The sequence below is a fragment of the Pseudopodoces humilis genome, chromosome 6, assembly GCF_049639895.1.
Source record: "Pseudopodoces humilis isolate 2021_Gansu_Grassland_sample_001 chromosome 6, ASM4963989v1, whole genome shotgun sequence".
NCBI lineage: Eukaryota > Metazoa > Chordata > Aves > Passeriformes > Paridae > Pseudopodoces > Pseudopodoces humilis.
Genome location: NC_142205.1, coordinates 59,801,449 through 59,820,099, shown reverse-complemented (window position 1 = coordinate 59,820,099; position 18,651 = coordinate 59,801,449). Strand labels below are relative to the sequence as shown.

The window sequence follows — 18,651 nt, the reverse complement described above, 5'->3', positions numbered from 1 at the left end:
TGGCAGACTCTGATCCTTTCAACATTGGGGCACATGCTCCACTGTCTTTGCCTGGACCTGGTTGCCACTTTCATTGCTGAGAGACACCTTTGGGTTAGAATAATGTATTTATTTGTAATATGGAGTGTTGATGGTGCTAATGCATAATTGATAAATGTTGTAATTAGGCACTACATTAAAAACAAGACCATTATTTCAATAATACAAATAATTAATTCAATAATTCTCATTACAAATACACACAAAACTGTAAGTGCTCATTAGAGCACAGTTTTCAAACTTAAAATTAATAAGTGAGATGAAACAGGCCACCCACCTCCTCTATAAATTGCTTCTTGCAAGATGCTTTTGCTCAGGGATGAGTGCAGATTAACATGCTCTCAGGCAATCCCTTTGCACTCAACTAGGCAGCTGTGCTGTCCCAAACACAGGCTTTGTGGAAATTCCTGTCTGCCTCAGCACAACGAGACAGAAGTGATGGGATGTACAGTCAAAGCAGCCCTTCTAGAGCTGCATCTCTGCTTTGCTAACACTCCCTGTTAAGCTGGTGTATTCCAGCTGCAGGTGTGGGATAAGCCCTTAGGTGGGAACAGTGGCCTGGAAGCACTTGCCTGAGCTCTGATCTGAATCAAGCCAGCTGAACTATGCTCAGCACATGTTCTGTTTTCACTGGTGTCTCTGGAAAATGAGAATCACTTCTTGCTTTTCACTGCGTGCTTCTCTGCCCAATGACTGCATCAAACTTTGGAATGGTCATCTTCTTCAGGAGGTTCAGAGCGCGTTCTGGAAAGACCCTGAGAGAGACAATACCATGAAATTAAAAGTGGGATAGAAACTTAAATTATGGGAAAAAGTGGCACTGCAGGTGAGGGAAGAGCTGGCCTGGGAGCAGCATGCACACACACATATGAACTGAGAGTAAGTATTAAATTGGGCATTATTTCCATAGCTCTCATCAATCTCTGACTAATTAAAGTCCAGTCCCGGCTTTTTATGACAGTTCCAAAGTCAGGTATCTATGGGCAGTATGTGAACTGCAATATTGCTGCAGGATGCAAGAAGGTTCAATATTGTACAGAGGTAGGTGTGTATTACATTTCATGCTCTGAAAAGCAGTGGGCCTGTGGAAGGATGAGACGTTAAAACTGAGGTGCAGTTCCCACTCCTAAGATTGCTTCTCTTAAAGAGCTTTGTCTCTTCATCCCCCTGTCCTAAATGGTGACAAAAAAAGCAAAGTGCTTTGACAGCATCAGTTTTGACTTGCCTATGCTTTTGTAGACTTGCACTCTCAACAAGCAGCTCTTGGAGTTGCAAAAAGATTTAAAACACTTTTCCCACAGTCTGGTGTTTGGTTTAGCAAACAAGAAACTACCAGGTGTTTAATGAGATACTGTAGGATTTAACTGAGAAGCTAATTTAATTGTTCGGATATGAATTCCAGATTTGGAACTGGAGCTCTGGCAAAAACACCTCCTCAGCAGAGCAACTGCACTGGACAGTTGTGTTGAGAGGATAAATCTTGCTTTACATAGCAAAGAGCAGTAGAGCCTTTTTGAAGGAACGTTCTTAGCCTCTCTGGCCCGAGTGTTGACATGAAGAAATAAACACTAATAAGCAGCAGGTCCTCAGTTCTTTGTGGAACTTCTGCTGACTTAGAAGTCACAAGTTTAAACCTTGTGTACTCATGTAATATTGTTGTTTTCACATCCATTGTTTCATTTTCCTTTGTACTTACATTTCAGAAAGCAAAGCAATGTTTAGCTGTGGTGGAACAAAAACCATTTTCTGGTTGGTTACTATTCCTTCCATCAGAGCCTCTACAACTTCTTCAACCTCCAAAATCTTTCCAAGCCTACACAGGAAAGCAAACACATAAGAGCTGCAGTAGTAAAAAGGGGTGGTACCAGCTGATCTAGGAGGCTTCACAAATGCACAAACACAAGTAATTCAAATGCAACAATTACATGGGTTAAAGGACACTGCAGATTTTCTTTAGCCAATGATACACACTGTTGTTATACAGCTACAGTTGGAGTAGAGGCCTAAAGCCAGGGATACTATGCAGTGCCTTGATGCAAAGAAGGAAGTACAGGAATGGAGAGTATTGAGAGTTACCTTGTAGTGGGGTTTTTGACAAATCCAGTGTTTATAAAAACTGGACAAAGACACGTTGTTTTTATTCCATCCTTTCCCAGGGCAGACAGCTCCTCTGTCAGAGCTTTATGAAATCCAACTGCAGCAAACTTGCTTGAGCTGCAGGAGGGGAAAAAGTATAAATGAGAAGGCAGAAATCCTATTTCCACACTTCTACAGCTGCAAATGGTCTAAACAATCATATACATACAGTAAAGGCTAGGATGCAAAAACCTCCAAGTAATGTAATCCAGCTGAGAGACAGGGCAGGGACTATTCTAACTTTGCCTGTGTCAGAGTGTAGTGGTGAATGAGGTAATGAAACTTGTGGAGTAATTGTGCAATGCATAGCAGGTATGTAAATAAAGGCACTTCAGTTGCAAACATAGACAAACATTACCAATTCTTAGAAAATTGCAACTGAAGTGCATCAATTGATGGACATCCTGTTCTTTCACATGAGAGCAGATTCCTAGAAGGAATACAGCCTCAATCTCTAAAATTAAGAAGGATGGGCAGGGTAGAAATGGAGATTAACCCTCTACTGTTTACCACACAGGAGCATCTTGTAACAGTTTTGTGTGACTTTTGAAATAGAGGAGCATTATGTAAGCAGAACTGAGGAACAACCTGCCATGGAAATAGGTGTGGGCCTGAGGATTACATCAACTCCAAAGAAAGGAAAATCACAGAATCAGTTTATTGATTGCTATGGATTTGGCAGTGTAATTCCAGTAAAAGCCCTGGCTGGAAAGGTCTCACACTGCTGACAGTGAATGACTCTAAGAAGGAGTATTCCCAGGAAAAGGTTGCTCTAAGAAGGAGTGTTCCCAGGGGAAGACGCCTGCAGCTGGAGCTGCCTTTATAGAAGGCTGGATGTATGCAGGATGGCAACATACAGTCTAACAAGTTTTTTGTGCCTGCACCATGATTTTCCTGACACATTTCAAGTAGAAATGGAATTTGATGTCATGATGGCAGAAGGTCAGGGGGGAGGTCAGCAGGAAGTATCTCATGGTGGAAGGCTGTTATAAAACACCCAGCCAGGACAAACAGGCAGATGAGGTGTTCTACAAGCAGCTGGTAGAAGTCTCATGGTTTCCAGCCCTTCAACTTGCCAAATGTCTGCTGGTAATACAACACAACAGAGAGGAAGGAACCTAGGAAGTTTCTGGAGTGTTTGGAAGACAACCTCCTAACACAACTGGTAAGAGAGCTTACTGGAGGAGGTGTCCTGGTAGACCTGTTGCTTGTGAACAGAGGACTGGTGGGTGATGTGGTAGCTGGTGGCAGTCTTGGGCAAAGGGACCATGAAATGTCAGAATTTTCAACAGTGGGTGAAGTAAAGAGGGGCATCAGAACTTCCACCTTGGACTTCTAGTAGGCAAACCTTGGCATTGTTTAGAACACTGAACTGTGTTCAGTCCTGAAAGTCCTGAAAGGCAAAGGGGTCCACAAAGGCTGGATACACTTTAAAAAGGAATTGAGAAATATTCAAGAGCAGCCCATCCCTATGTGGTTGAAAGACAAGTGGTCAGGGAAAAAGACCAGCCTGGTTAAGCAGAAAACTTAGGCTGGAACTTTGGGGAAAACAAACAGATGGAGGGTAAATTAACTTGGGAGGACTATAAAGATGTTGTGAAGTCATGTAGGTAGAAGATTAGAAGGACCAAAGTCCAACTAGAGCTTGGCCTCAGAGACAAGAAAGATTTCTATAAATACAGCAAAAGGAGGGTCAAGGAATGTCTCCATCATTTGTTGAATGCAGAAGGTGACAGAGGATGAGGAGAAGGCAGAAGAACTTAATACCTTCTTTGTCTCAGCCTTTAATATTGTCCAGTTGTCCCTCAGGATTCTCAGCTCCCAGAGCTGGAAGTCAGGGACAGAGAGCTGAGGGAAGGGCCCATAATCCAGGAGGAGATGGTAAGTGATCTGCTGTGTCAATCAGACACTCACAAGTCTATGACTTCTGATGGGATCCATGCCAGAGTAATTAGGGAACTTGTTGAAAGAACTTTCCAAACCACTTTCAATGACTACCAGCAGTCCTGGTTAACTGGACAAGTTTCATCTGGCTGGAAATTAGCAAATGTACACCATTTGAACACCCATCTACTAGAAGGGTTGGAAGGATTATCCGGGGAATTACAGGCCTGTAAGCCTAACCTTGGTTCCAGGCAAGGTTAATGGAAGAGATCATCCTGAGTGCCATTACAAGGCACAAGCAGGACAACCAGGGGATGAAGCCAAGCCAACATGGATTTATGAAAGGAAGGCCCTGCTTAACCAACCTGATCTCCTTGTATGACAAAGTGGCCCACCTAGTAGACGGGAAGGCTGTGGATGTGTCTGTCCAGGGTCTATCTAGACTTCCATAAAGTGTTTGACACCATCTGCCACAGCATCCTCCTAGAAAAACCAGCTGTTGGCAGCTTGGGTGGGTGGACTCTTCAGTGGGTAAAAATCTGGCTGGATGGCTGGGCCCAGAGAGCTGTGGTGAATGGAGATAAATCCAGCTGGTAGCTGGTCACTGGTGGTGTTCCCCATGGCCCTGCTTTGGGCTGGTCCTTTTAATGTCTTTATGGATGATCTGGACACGGGGATCAAGTGCACCCTCAGTAATTGTGCAGAAAATAATGATTTGAGTGGAAGTGTTGATGTGCTCAAGGGATGGAAGGCTCTGCTGGACAGACTCCATCAGTGGGCTGAGGACACGACTGCAGGAGGCTCAAGAAGATGAAGCGTCAGGTTCTGCACCTGAGCCATGCAGTGATACAGGCTGGGTGACGAAGGGCTTGGGACAGAAAGGGACGTCTGGGGTGCTGGCTGACAGCAGCTGAACCTAAGCCAGAGTGTGCCCATGTGGCCAAGAAGGCCAATGGCACCCTGGCCTGGATCAGCCAGCAGGACAGGGAAGTGGTTGTTCCCCTGTACTGGGAACTGGTGGGGCCATACCTCCAGTGCAGTGTCCAGTTCCAGGCCCCTTTAAAAAGGACATTGAGGAGCTGCAGCGTGTTCAGAGAAGGGAAACAAAGCTCATGAAGTGTCTAGAAAACATGTCTTATGAGGAATGGCTGAAAGAGCTGAGTTTGTTTAGTTAGGACAAGAGTAGGCTCAGGGGGGCCCTCATGGCTGTCTGTAACACCCTGAAAGGAGGTTGGAGAAGGAAGATGGGGTCAGTCTCTTCTGCCGTGCCTGCAGTAAGAGGAACAGAGGAAATGGCCTTAGGCTGAGACAGTGGAAATTCAGATGAGATATTAGAAAAAATATTTTCACTGTTAGGGTGATCAGGCACTGGAATAGGTTCCTCAGGGAGGTGGGGGAGTCACCATCCTACAGGTGTTTAAGAGGCATTTGGATCTGGCACTAGATGATGTGGTTTAGGGGTTACAACGGCAGTGCTGGGTGGACAGTTGTACTGGATGATCTTAAAGGTCTCTTACAACCCTGATGATTTTATGCTTCTATTTTTATACACTACAGTCAATGCCACAATGGTAAAAAGATCAAAGGCTACTCAGCAAGCTTAGGGTTTACTTGACAACACTACAATAAATCACAGAATAACTACTTTCTAAGAAGAAGAAGGGAAGAGGATACCTTTTTTGCTAAGCAAAAGTCTGCACTGGTGGGGAGAGAAAACAGGAGAGTCTTTCATTAGTAGATATGTCACATGACTGTTCTTTCATACAAACATTGCTCAGGGTTCAGTCAGAGCTAGTAACTTGGTACTTTCTGAATGAGAAGACAAAATTACAATTTTTAAAAATTAAGCAAGCTGATTTCAAAATCACTTACCAATAAGTCACCATGAAAGGAGTCACAAAATGACCTGCTGCCGAAGCCACCGTGACAATGTGCCCGTAGTTGTTGTTCATCATGACTGGCAGAAAAGCTCTTGTGGTCTTGGAAGTCATTTAAACCAAGAGGCAAAAACACAGGGGATGGGAAGGAGGACAAGAACATTGTTTTCTTAGGCATACTCAGCACTGACCCTCAGTGTCATTCACTAGGTGGCCAAAGCTATCTCTAAAGCTACGAGTCACACAGCACCTGAGATTCCCAGAGCCACAGGGATACCTGCTTTCTGACCAGTGGTGCAGCTGGCAACCTGCTCTCCAAAGGTTTCAGCAGCTGTCTATAAACAGGAGCTGGTTTTCACATCTTTCCTTTGCTGCTTTTAAGGTTTCAGGTGTCAGCAGAAATGCTGCCAGGGTCTTACCCCTAGCACCTACAATAAACCACTTGTCAGGCTGTGGCTTCTCTTTTCTTCTGCCACAAACAAGTATTGCTGAAAGCTCACACCCTGTCAGCCCCACGACACCTCTGACAGAGGCCAGTGTGTGCTGCAGATGAGGCTGTCACCAGCCAGCTCACATCAGCAGGAGGCCATTCCAGTTTCCCAGCACACAGTCTGCTTGGGTGCCCCTGGGCTATACAGTTCATTTGGTAATTCACTGCTAATAACAGCTGGTCTAAGTATGTCTAAATATTCCTCCTTGGGACCATGACATTCCCAAAAATCTGTAGCTATAGGTGCTGGTGGCCCTTACCCACATGTGACCAAGAATGTTGACTTCAAACATCCTTTCTATCTGGTGGTCCTGAGTCGAGAGAAAGTCGGCAGCTGTAATAACACCAGCGTTGTTCACCAGGATAGTCACATCCCCAATATCCTTCTTCACCTTTTGGAGGGAAAACAAAAGCTCAAAATTGTGTCTGTCACTTGGGGCGGGGGGGAAATTTGCAAAGGTAGGGAAGATGAGCCATAATTAATTTAATTCTTAACAATGCATCTTTAAGGGAGAGGAAAATCAGGCCACATTTCCAGATGTGGCAGGACAGGAACTTTGCAGTAAAGCTATGCAATCTGGTTTAGATCTGATTCTTCTCCTTTAATTAACGCTGGTATTTATTGCGTTCCACAAACTGTGCACACTTTGGACTGTGTAGTCACAGTTGGGACCACGGGGGTACAGACTGTTTTGAGGCAGCTGGACCACAGCCACTACAATGAAATGATTCATATGTCCTCAGTGCTATGTTCCTTCAGAGGCTGGAGCCCTGGAGAGCAAACCTGGCAACAGGATGTGATATGCTGGAGTCTCCCAAATCTTGGAAATGCAACAGCACTCTGTGTCCAGAGAGCAACGAGGAGTGGGGAGCTTCCAAGGGCTTGCAGGATTTGTGTACAACACATTTTCTTTAGTTTTACTGCCTTCTCTGGAAATCAAGCAGGGTTGGGAAAGCCTTTGGCCATGCCCCTGCTGCCCCACCTTGTCTGCAGTGCTGTTGATCTCCTCCCGTTTGCTGCAGTCCACCACGAAGGTTTGAACAGTGGCTCCCAGCTTCTGGCATTCTGCTGCCGTCTCCTCAACGCCGTGCTGGAAGAGGCAAAGAGAAAGACACTGTGCACAGCTGTCCCCTCACCATGGCTGAGCAGCAGAGGCTGAAGATGTCCCTGGATTGAACAACAACTGCCCAGCCCCAGAACAGTTCACAGCTACCCAGGGAAGGAGCTGTAGGTGGGGTTGCTGAGAGGACAGGCATTCTGGCCTTAAATTTAGGATGTGTCTAGTAACAACCAAAAAGAAAGGGTGGCAAAAAGAGTGATTTTTGTTTGGTAAGGCACGCAGAGCAAGGCTTCAGAAATGGGGCATACAGTGCCTATCACAGCATAGCAGGCAGCACTGTGAGTGTAAACAGCTTGTAAACACAAGCCTGGATGACACTGTGAGATATGAAAACTGGCGCTATGTGTTTCTGTATGTATATGCTGGGTATTAGAATAGACATGCCCTCCACAGTGCACAATGTAGAAAGATTTTAATTTCAGAATGACATCTGACACAGGTCAGAAGCTCCCCAAAGTCATTTCCTCAGCTCGCTAAGCCAGAGTGGAAGTGACTTTGTTGTATCCCTGTTCCCAGGTGCCAGAAGGTCATGCCACTGGGAACCTGTGCATTGAAAAGCTGTAGGTCACAAACAGACTGGGACAGCTCAGCATTCCTTGTGTTGGATGACTGGGCAGCTGTCCTCAACACTGTTTAAATAAAGCTGTTTAATGCTGAGAGCCCCCAAGAAGGAGGCGTTGTCAAGGCAATTGGGTTGGAGGAGCATACTCCTAAATCCTCTGGAATCCACAATATGCCTTTGCACTGTATTTCAGTTCCTGCTGACACCCACGTCTACAATCAACTTCCCAGCACTAAAGCCAGGTGTCGCTCACTACTAAATTTATACCCTAATTCTCCCATTTCATCCAATGAACATGAACAATTCTCTGATTCACCGCAGCTCTGTACACTTTGGGAGAGCGGTGCCATGCTTCCTCCCACCCCTCCAATGTCTGGTCTTAGGCATAATGGGTACCACGAACAGACACTGAAAAGGTTCAGCACTATCTTCCCTGTTTATCCATCTTCTCACTCAATTTGTCTCGGGTTTGGTGAGTTTTTCTTTGTGGTGGGCTGGGGTCTGTTTTGCAGCTTCATGACGAACTCGTTTGCTGACCCAGCGTGTCAGAAACAGGAAGCACAGCCTTTCACCCTCCTTGTTGCACCTACACCCAGAACTTGCCCCGGATCCCTTCTGAACGCCATGCCGCATCTCTGTATCTGCCCATCCTCCAATTGCCACGGCTTGTTTTGCATTCCAGTCAAATCATCTGAAATAAAGAGTTTGGGCCAGTGTAAACATTTCGAGAGGTGCCATCTGTGCGTGTAGCTGCCCAGAGGGCAGCCAGGCTCACCCACAGCCCGGCACAGCGATGCTGCTAACGGGAGTGCAAAGAAAACACATCTCCCAGCAATGCACACAAAACACCCGAGGCTACAGAGAGAACAAGTGAAGGCAAACCTGCTCTTCCCTGCCTTCTGGTCTCAACGAGCTTTCTCTGCCAGCTCAGGCAGCACATCCACCAGCAGCTTCCTGAACACTTCTCTCCCTCTCGCAGGTGCTCTGCCGGCTGCTGCCTCCTCCCTCCCGAGTAGCACCGAGTGCCTGTGGGACCAGAGCCCCACATCCTCTGCTGCAAGTGGGGCCAAACCCGCTCCTGGCGCTCAGCATCCCAGCCAGAGGAGCCAAGCGGGAGCCGATGGGAGCGAGCTGGAAGGAGGCGACGGGGGTGCAATGTGGTGCTGCCCTTCTTACGTCCCTAAATCCCCCGTGGATTCGGAGGTTCCGGAGTGAGGACACGAGTGTGCCGTTACCTTATTGGTGTCCCACAGAACAAGCCTGCTCTGGCGCTTGGCGAACTCCAAGGCGGTCGCTCTCCCGACGCCATGGCCAGCGCCCGTGATGAGCACCAGCTCCCCACTGAGAGACTTTCTCCTCACCGGCACGAACAGCTTCACAAAAGCCTCCAGGTAGGAGTAGAGGAGCGTAGCCAGGAACAGGAGAACCTCCAGAATCAGATTCATTGTTTTCCTGGAGCTCCTCTGCTTCCCGCACTGCACCGGGATCCCGCCGCCGGCCCCGCCCCACGACCGGCGAGGCCACACCCCTGGTTTCAGCAGCCAATCAGAGCGCGGCTGAGCGTGGGCGCGTGTCCGTGCGCCGTGGCAGGCCGGGGGCGTGCCGGGGCCTGGCGAACCGAGGTGCGCTGTTAATCTCTCTTCCCGGCTGCACAGGGGAGGGAAAATAACGTGGAAAATGGCGACTCCTACGTTGGGATAACGTAGTTGATTAAAGCAAAAGACATAAGAGAAAGGGTTATTCTCGGCTTTCCCGCGGGAAGCAGGGCTTCTGCACGCACATCGGTCGCTCCGGAAGGCAAACACTGTAAATAATGAATATCCTCCCTCCCCTTCCTCCTTTCCTAATGTTTTATGTCTGAACTGACGTCATGTGACACGGAATAACCCTTTGGTCGTTTTGGATCAGCTGGCCTGGTTGTGTCCCCTCCCAGGTTCTTGCCCACGGATGCGGCTGGGAATATTCGGGACACACCGCTGATGCTGTGGGAGCGCTGCCGGGGTGTGTTAGCCACCCTTTCCTAAGCGCCAGCGCACGTCCCGGCATTGCGGGGCTGTCCTGGGGACGGGGCTCCACCCCAGCCAGAGCCGCCACCGGCCGCTGCCATTGGCGCCGCTCCCGCCAGTGCGGGGCCAGTTTGTACAGCGCCGGGCGGCAAGGAGCGGGATCGAGGGGCGATATCCCGGAGCGGGCCGTCTCGCTCCCCCGGCCCAGCGCCCCGCTCCCGGCGCTGAAGCGGAGGCGGGGTCGCTCGCGGTGCCGTGGCGGCGGGGCCGATGCCGCTAGCGGTCGGAGCCCTGCCTCGGGCGGTGGCCGTGCTCTCGTTCTCCGTCCTGCTGAGCGCCCGGGGCGCTGCCCAGCGTCCTCCGGCCCACAGGTACGGCGGGCTGTGGCGGGACCGCGGGAGCCCGAGGCCGGCCCCAGTGTCGCTGCCGGCGGTCGGCGGCCTGTTCCGCCGGCAGCAGCCACCTCATGGCCCGGCCGAGATCCCGGAGCTGCCATGCACTCCCTGCCCGCCGAGGGGGAGCTTGGCCGGAGTGTGCGGTGTCCCTCAGGGTGTCCTTCTGGGGCGGGGCAGAAAGGGAAGCGGGGCTGTCCCTTAAAGTTACCTAATTAATGAAAAGCACAAGAGCGGTTTTGTCCTTTCCCCCGTCTCTGTTAAAAGGGTTTTTTTTGTGAGCGTCAGGCGTTTCGTGAGTTGAATATTCGGAGGAATTTATTCTAATTTCATTAGACGTTGGAATGGGCCACGCAGGGAGGTGGTGGAATCGCCATCCCCGCAGGTGTTTAAGGAAAGACTGGGCATGGCGCTCAGTGCGATAGTCGAGGTGACACCGTGGTATTTGGTCATAGGCTGGACGTGATGATCTCAAAGATCTTTCACAACTTAATTGAGTCTGTGGTTCTGTGAAAAAGCTGAGTCTATTCCACTTGCTGTAATGTACTTTGCAGATCGGGGATTAAAGAGCAGGTTAAAACCTCATGATTGAGATGTTATTTTTATTCTTTTTCTTTTAGTAATTTATCTGCAAGTTGTTGGTCCCGTCTTCATCCTGTAAACATGTTCAACAGCTATAATGTGAAATTCCACCACAGCAAAGCCCTCACCTCCCCATATCCAGGATCACACATTGAACGTAGCCAAGTTCCTGAAGATAAAGTGGGCTGGCTGACTGAGTGGAAAGATTATAACCCTGTGGAGTACACTGCAAAGTCTGTTTTGGCCAGACCCAGTTGGGCAGATCCCCAAATCAGGTGAGTGGAAATGGTGGCTATTTTCCCCTGTGAATATGAAAGCAGGAAATGATAATGAATTGAGTCGACAAGATCATTTTAAGTGATGTGTGATTCTGCAGTGATGTGTGAAAGTCAAGATTAAGGAAAGTGGTTGAGAACTGAGTCGCTTGGGTTTGTTGTGAAGGTCTTTGACATGTGATTTTACTGAGCTGATGATTGAGATTGGAATAATAGATAGCTGTTGATGCCGTGCAAGTGTTTCTCTGTATTGTAAGCTAAATAAAAATCTAAGAAATTGGAAGAACATTTTAGTGATACACTTGTTTGTTCATGGTTGGAATGCAATATAAAAAAAGAAAGTGTAATTTTAGTTTTTGAAGGGAGCACTCTGACTCAGTGTGACAGGTTGAATTAATTACAGAATTCTTTTGTGATTGTGTAACAATGGGGCTGTCAGTTCTGTCTCAAGTAACAAGGGGTAAGACAAGAGGAAACAGCCTCACATTGTGCCAGGGGAGGTTTAGATTGGATATTAGGAAAAATTTCTTCACCAAAAAGTTTGTCAGGCATTGGAACAGGCTGTCCAGGGAAGTGGTGGAGTCATCATCCCTGGAGGTGTTTAAAAGACATCTGCATGTGGCACATAGAGGCACGATTTAGGGGTGGGCTTGGCAGTGCTGCTGTGTTGAACTCGGTGATTTTAAAGGTCTTTTCCAACCAAAATGATTCTGTGATTCTGTAACTCTAATCTTAACAAAAATACCTTTGAAACACTTTGTCTAAATGAAGATTGAGATGGAATATTAAATACTTTAGTTCTGCACTTTTGCCTGCAGAACTAAGTACAGAGGGACTGTAATGAGGAAAGGTTAGGGCTTCGTAGCCTACTTTAGAAAAGGGAGGGCTTGCAACTCCAGTTCTGGTAAAAACTGCTCATCAACACACTCAAAGGGGTGTTGCTGGTCTGATGGCTGCCATACAAGCTTCTGTGTTTTATAATTTATCTCTATTAAATTCTTATTTGCCATGCAGCGATGAAGGCTTTTCTCCCAAATTCAATGAGAGAGATGGAGAAGTGGAGAGGAAGAGTCTGAATGGCTTGTATGTGGTCAAAAACGGGAGACCCTGGTGAGTGTCGGGGTTCTTTTTGCATATTCATTTCAGAGAAGTAGTTTCAGTGCTCTTACAGGTCTGTCAGTTCTGATATATGGTTCCTGCTAGGACAAAGCCAAGAGAGAAAAATGGAACATAGTTTGATGAATCTAAGTTGATGAAGGAGAAAAACATGTTGTGTCTTTTGCCCTTTAAAGCATGTATGTGCTTTAACACTAAATATGTGTTGCTGTCCTTCCCTTTTTTGTTATTTAATATTGATTTGAGTTTTTTTTTAGTTTGTTTTGGTTGGGTTTTTTGTTTGGTTGTTTAGGGTTGTTTTTTTTTGTAGAATATTTTGAATGTGGGGAAATAAATACGTCTAATGTACTGCTGTGTTAAGGGTTTGGAAATTTAGCAGAAAGTAAACTCCCTTTTGTTTTAGCTGGTCTTCAGAGATCAGAGGAGCTGTGTGTAGCTGGCCTAATTTCCAATTGGAACCAGTTCGGGAGTATATGAGTTATGTACTGTGTCATTTATTTCAGCAATCCAGTGGGAAGGACTGGCCTCACTGGCAGAGGATTGTTGGGGCGCTGGGGACCAAACCATGCTGCTGATCCTGTTGTAACCAGGTAAGGGACAGGTGACTGCAAGGTATCCTGCAGTAGAGAAAAAGACCCTGCATTTTGCTTACTTTCTGCATCTCTGGACAGGATATTACTTTTTTATTACATGGCCCTTTTCTCTATGTGTTCTCTGTGTGTAAGCCTATTCTACTTTTGTTATGTAAGAAAAACTAACTTGACTTAGTCTATGATAGGAGGAGGTGGGATTAGGATGCTCTTTTTGTCACAGTATGCTTTGTTTTGATGTGATTTTCCCAGCAGGATGTGTGTGTACATGCTAACCATTTTACACAAAGCATTCAGAAAAGATTGTCTGGTTATCAGAAGTGCGAGCTAGAAAGTGCCATGCTATATGCAGAACCATTGTGGAAAATCATCCTGATGCATTTTACTTCTTCTCCTTTCCAGAAGGATACCAATGCTTCTGAGTTGCTTACTTGAAAGTAAATGCTAGCATTGTTTTATTTTTTTATAGACAGCTTTTTGCTTTGCCTATTGGTAGTTCTTAGTTCTTTACTGAAGGAGATATCTGCTGCTTGTGGCTTTGTCCTGGCACTGCTGCAGCCTGTGTGACCATTCTGTTCCAATAGAAACATTCTCATCTTCTTGGTATGGATTGACACAACTGCAGCTCGGAGAGCTTTCAGAGGAGCTGCTACTACCAGCCTGGTTGCAGAAATGTGCCTCATGGGCATTTTCTGCCCTTCTGTCTGAAGAAAACCCTCAGTGCTCTGCTCTTGGTTGCAATCCTGCTGGATGGCATCTGTTGGTTGCCCCTGACTGTTCATTCTCTGCTTTGTTTGATCCCACACAGGTAGCAGTGCCTTGCTATTCCTCTCTCAGGCCCATTTGTCAAGAAGCAGCAAAACATATTCTCGTTTGTCATTTTATGCAGGTGGAAAAGGGACGGAAGCGGCAGTAAAGTTGCTCATCCAGTTTCTGGAAAGAACATCTTGCAGTTTGTAGCCATCAAGAGGAGAGACTGTGGGGAGTGGGCCATTCCAGGGGTAAGGACAAAGCTCCAGAAGCAGCTAGCATTTTCCTGCTTATGAGGCCATGAGGCAGATATGGCACATGTGTGATGCAGGTGAATGTACTATACTAAGAGCCAGGAGTTAAAATGTGTAGAATCTGAGGGATAGTATTTATTTTTGTTTGTTTTCCCCCCTCTAAGGGGATGGTGGACCCAGGGGAGAAGATCACTGCCACCCTGAAGCGAGAATTTGAGGAGGAGGCCTTGAACTCTCTGCAGAAATCCCCTGAGGAGAAAGCAAAATTGGAGAAGCGGCTCCAGAAGCTGTTCAGCCAGGAACACTTAGTGGTGAGCTCTGTCTCTTGTGGTAGCCTCTTGACCTGTGCATGTAACTCACAGTTGTATGGAACCTGAAGAAGTGCAGCTGAAATGAAAATAAGTTGTAATGCTCATGTTCTCGGGGTGTAGGAAATGGAAGGGACTGTTGAAAACTCTGTAAGGGCAAGAGTGTCAGAGGAAAAGAAAAAAGTATGACTGATTCCACCTCGTTTGTTGTGACACTGAGCTTGTCCTGCTTTGTTTGGGGCCTTATAGGTGTACAGAGGATATGTGGATGACCCTCGTAACACTGATAATGCCTGGATAGAGACAGAGGTTGTGAACTATCATGATGAAACAGGTAAATATCTCCGGGCATGCTCTTAGTTGCATTTTACTCCATATGTTGGTTTGAATTTGGGACTGTTGTTGAGCTGAGCATGATAATGAAATCAGGGGAGCATGAAAGTCAGGTGTAAGATATGGGACTAGATTTTTAAATTGATCTGTTATTTTGGACTCCCTTTTTTCACCTGTAAGATAAATCAAACTACTTAAATGCTTCTGACGTGTTCAAGTCAGAGACTTCATGCTGTGACATTTCCACTGAATTTTGGGTAGTAGGTGCCAGTTGTGAAGCTTCACATGTCACTGGTGCTAGATTTATCAGCCCCTAGAAGTAGTGGAGATAGTGTATCTTTGGCCTCTGTTTCCAATACAGAATAGAAAAGCATTTCCTTGGTTGTTGTCTATGAAGTCCTGAGATTCTTTTTAAAAAGAGTGGAAATGTGGGGAAAAAAGGAAATTCAGAAGCCTTTATTCATCCCTTCTTGAATTAGTATTTTTTGATTTTGGGGCCCTCAGTAAAATTTTAATTACCTTTTTTTTTTCCATAAGTGTATATAAGTTTCAGAGTTCAGTTTGTCCTGTAGAATACATAGTATGTGAGAAAAGGAGCAGTCAAATGTTAAGCAAACAAACAGAAATCCAGGCAGATGTATTGGCTAAACTTGGGGTAATAAGTACATGTTGTTGTGATGGTTTCCAGTAACTTTTCATGTTGCTGGTGATACCCTAGGAGTGGTGAAAAGGTGTTAACACCTCTTCTGCTATTCAGATTTGCTTTAACATAGTGCAAGTATGAAAAAGGTTTCTGGCACAGAATTAATGAGAGATTTAGTTGTTTTTCTCTGAGAAGCAGTTGAAGGTTGCTACCTTTGAAAAAACACTGTGGAAGGGCAGAACTTCCTTTCTGGAAGGATGTGAGAGGGGGAAAAGCAGGAAGAAAAGATGCCATAGCATGTTCTAACTCCTGTTTTTTGAACAGGTGAGACAATGGACAACTTACCTCTGGAAGCAGGTGATGATGCTGGAGTGGTGAAGTGGGTAGACATCAGTGAGAAGCTTGAGCTGTATGCAAGTCACAGCTACTTCATCAAGCTGGTGACTGAGAAACAGGGAGCCCACTGGAGTGAGGATCCTGACTCTGAGTGCCACGAGTGATGGAAACTTGGAACTAAAAGACTTCAAGAGAAGAATACATTTTCCAGCCTCGAAACAGATGTCCTTGTCATCCTCAGTGAAAATTCTGTTAAATTCAGCTGGGAAGAACACTGGACAGTGATAAACAGAGGCTTTTCCAGAGACTTCAGATTGCTTTTTTTGATTTCTTAGCTAGTGCGAAATGAGAAGAATGTGGAGCTCTCGCTTTACTTCCTTGTCTTCATTATTTGCAGCTGTTTCACAGTGTTCTCTGCATGGCAGCACTGGCATTCTGACTGGTGGTAGTTCACAGGCTCTATATTTTTGCACTGATTCAGGAGTATGAATCCCTAAGGAATGAGAGACTTGGATAACCTGAGTAATGACTTAAATTAAGTGCTGCATAATAAAGTGAAATTTCTTTTCTGAGTCCTTTCACTTAACATAACATTGCAGTGATTTTCTATTTTGAGAGATTAGTTTTTCACATTTAATTACTTTTTAGTTCACAGTATGGCTGGGATTCATATCTGTGTGTGACTGAATGTGTGACTGTGCCTCTGCATCAAAAGAAAACTGTTGGAAGATTAAACTTTGTGACAGATTTGAGGAGCTGAATTTTGAGGTTCCTTTTCTTCTCACGGCTTATGGCAGTACAGCTGTTGTGGAGACTGCAGCATAAACAGAATCACTGAAAAAAGCAGCCTTAAAGTATAATCTATTATGGCATTTATGCTGTTGACAAGGGTTGCACAACAGTTGCTGATATTTTCCCCTGGATTTTTAATTGATTGATGTTAATTGTGTACTGATGTCAGGAGTTGGTGGCAGTGACAGCTGAAAGCTGATGTTGAGATCTGAGGTCTTCAGGAATTTCGATTCGTGTGTTGAAGTAAGGTGGTGATAAATATTATGGTCTGGAATTACCTTGTGTAACAGTGCTGTGATACACTCATGCACTCTTGAGACTTTATCCACTTAACTAATGAATGGGTTTAGGGCTTTCTCCTTTCCAATGCTACCCCTGCCTCCAAATTAGTGAAACCTGGAGGAGTCACGTTTTTCATGGTGTTTATGCAGGAAGCCCTAGGAATCTTGCAGAGTTTTTAGTATGTTCCTTTCAAAGGAAAAGGTAATGCCAAGAGGTAATAATTTTTCTTTCAGTCCTTGTCGTGGTTTTAAACCAGTAACTAAAAACAATTACTTATTTCTTGCTGTGAGATATGGATTAGAACAAGAGCAAAACAGGCTTAAAACTTAAAAGGAATAAAGAAAGTTTATTAACAAAGAACAAGAATATACAAGAATAAAAATACCAGAATAAACTTCCAGAAAACCCTTTTTATCCCCTACTACCCACCATTCCCTTGTTCACATGACAACAGAGACAAAAATTTTGGAACTTTGGTGGTTAGAACAGTCCCAATTCCTGCTACAGTCTTTTCATCAGTCTTTGTAGAGAAACAGAAGTCTCTTTCTGTTAATTTATGGAGTGTCTCACAAGAAAACTGTTTCTGCTATAGTTTTCTATTGCCCTGATGTCAGCTGCCCAGAACTGCTGTTATCAGAGCTCACTCCTCCCATTTCACATCACTCTGAGGTGTGTATGGGCCATGAGTCTAGGGATGTCATTTTAAGGATGAGTTATTCAAAGGCAAAAGTCTTCTTCATCTGTCTCTGTGAACTTCACTAGAAAACAGTTTTCTCATTGCCCTCCCAAGGCTTCAAATCTTCGCTTCACTCTGTTCCAGCACTTCACTGTATCACAATCACCCTACTTTTTACTCAAAATTTACACTTTGAACACTCTATTCCTCCCTATATACTGTCATGAATTAAAGGAGTTTTTTCAAGACCTTATTGTCCATTTCCATAGCCTCAACAGAAAGGTATTTCAGCTCATAAAGCATCTGCTTATTCTCTACCTTTTCTGAAAATTATTTTCTTTACTGTCTCTGATAGTTTTATAAAGTCTCTTTACATGTTGATTACTCTCTTTTTCTTTCTCTGGATAAAAAAAAAAAGATTAATCTGCAAGTCTCATCTGGGCAATGAAAGGGTTAAAATCTTGCCCAGGCTTTTGTAGATGGTTCTGTGATCTCTGCCGGAGCAGCGGCTGGAGTTGTCTGCGATAGAAGATTCTTCATGGCTGCTCTGGAAAGTGTAGTTGCGGCCTCAGCCCGCCGCAGGTTCAGAGCCCCTTTCTTTCTTTACTCAGCAGTCTCTGGTGAATTCAGTCACAGCAAAAACTGCAGCCGAGCCAGGGACCGGCCTGGCCTGGCCAGAGCCCGGGACAAGCCCCGCAGGCCCCATCTCCCGGCCGGGAGATGCAGCAGGCCCAGCCCAGCCCCCGCCTGGGCCGCATGGCCTGGGCAGGGAACGAAAGGGCAGCTGGAGCTCTGATACCTTTCACAGCCACGAAACAAAGAGAGAGCAAGAGAGCTCTGGCTTTACATCTTAAGGTAGGGTTCACAAGTTGATCCCACTTTTCAATGGTCAAAACAGCTGTCAATTCCCAGTAATGACCGATAATTGGTCAGGAGAGAAGACTCCCATCAGTCACCAGCAACTTCAACTTCCTTAGCTCCCAAAACCACCTTAAAGGTAAAGTCACCCCATGACAGTCCTTGCTCACCTCTTCCTGCCCATCTCATTTCTTTTGTGATGTGATACATTATGCAGAGCAGAACCCCAGCAGTATAATTGGGTTTTGGAAGCATGACCCACAAGAGCAGACCATTCTTATAGGTTATGGGGATGTGGATCTGAAGACTCTATATACAGTTTTTAGTATTCTGGCTTGCATCAGAAAAC

The 18,651-nt window shown here is 45.7% G+C and overlaps 2 protein-coding genes across 4 annotated transcripts; one reads left to right on the top strand and one right to left on the bottom strand.

The window, feature by feature from the left end:
- Nucleotides 1-88: 88 nt before the first annotated feature.
- LOC102108702 (17-beta-hydroxysteroid dehydrogenase 13) lies at nt 89-9,634 on the bottom strand. The gene is made up of 7 exons (XM_005525573.3): nt 9,345-9,634; nt 7,410-7,517; nt 6,687-6,818; nt 5,932-6,038; nt 2,116-2,253; nt 1,736-1,852; nt 89-794 (listed from the first exon to the last, which is right to left on the bottom strand). The coding sequence occupies exons 1-7, from the start codon at nt 9,552-9,554 to the stop codon at nt 707-709; spliced, it is 900 nt and encodes a 299-aa protein (XP_005525630.1). The 5' UTR covers nt 9,555-9,634; the 3' UTR covers nt 89-706.
- A 147-nt stretch (nt 9,635-9,781) lies between these two features.
- NUDT9 (nudix hydrolase 9) lies at nt 9,782-16,455 on the top strand. 3 transcript variants are annotated; one of them, XM_088056933.1, is made up of 8 exons: nt 9,782-9,915; nt 11,128-11,364; nt 12,379-12,474; nt 12,984-13,070; nt 13,960-14,071; nt 14,239-14,385; nt 14,632-14,716; nt 15,683-16,455. In XM_088056933.1, the coding sequence occupies exons 2-8, from the start codon at nt 11,171-11,173 to the stop codon at nt 15,856-15,858; spliced, it is 897 nt and encodes a 298-aa protein (XP_087913059.1). In that variant the 5' UTR covers nt 9,782-9,915; nt 11,128-11,170; the 3' UTR covers nt 15,859-16,455. The 3 variants fall into 3 exon arrangements, with proteins under 3 accessions (XP_087913059.1, XP_014110224.1, XP_005525632.2); XM_014254749.2 differs by lacking the exon at nt 9,782-9,915 and adding an exon at nt 10,012-10,110; XM_005525575.3 differs by lacking the exon at nt 9,782-9,915 and adding an exon at nt 10,125-10,486.
- Nucleotides 16,456-18,651: the final 2,196 nt, after the last annotated feature.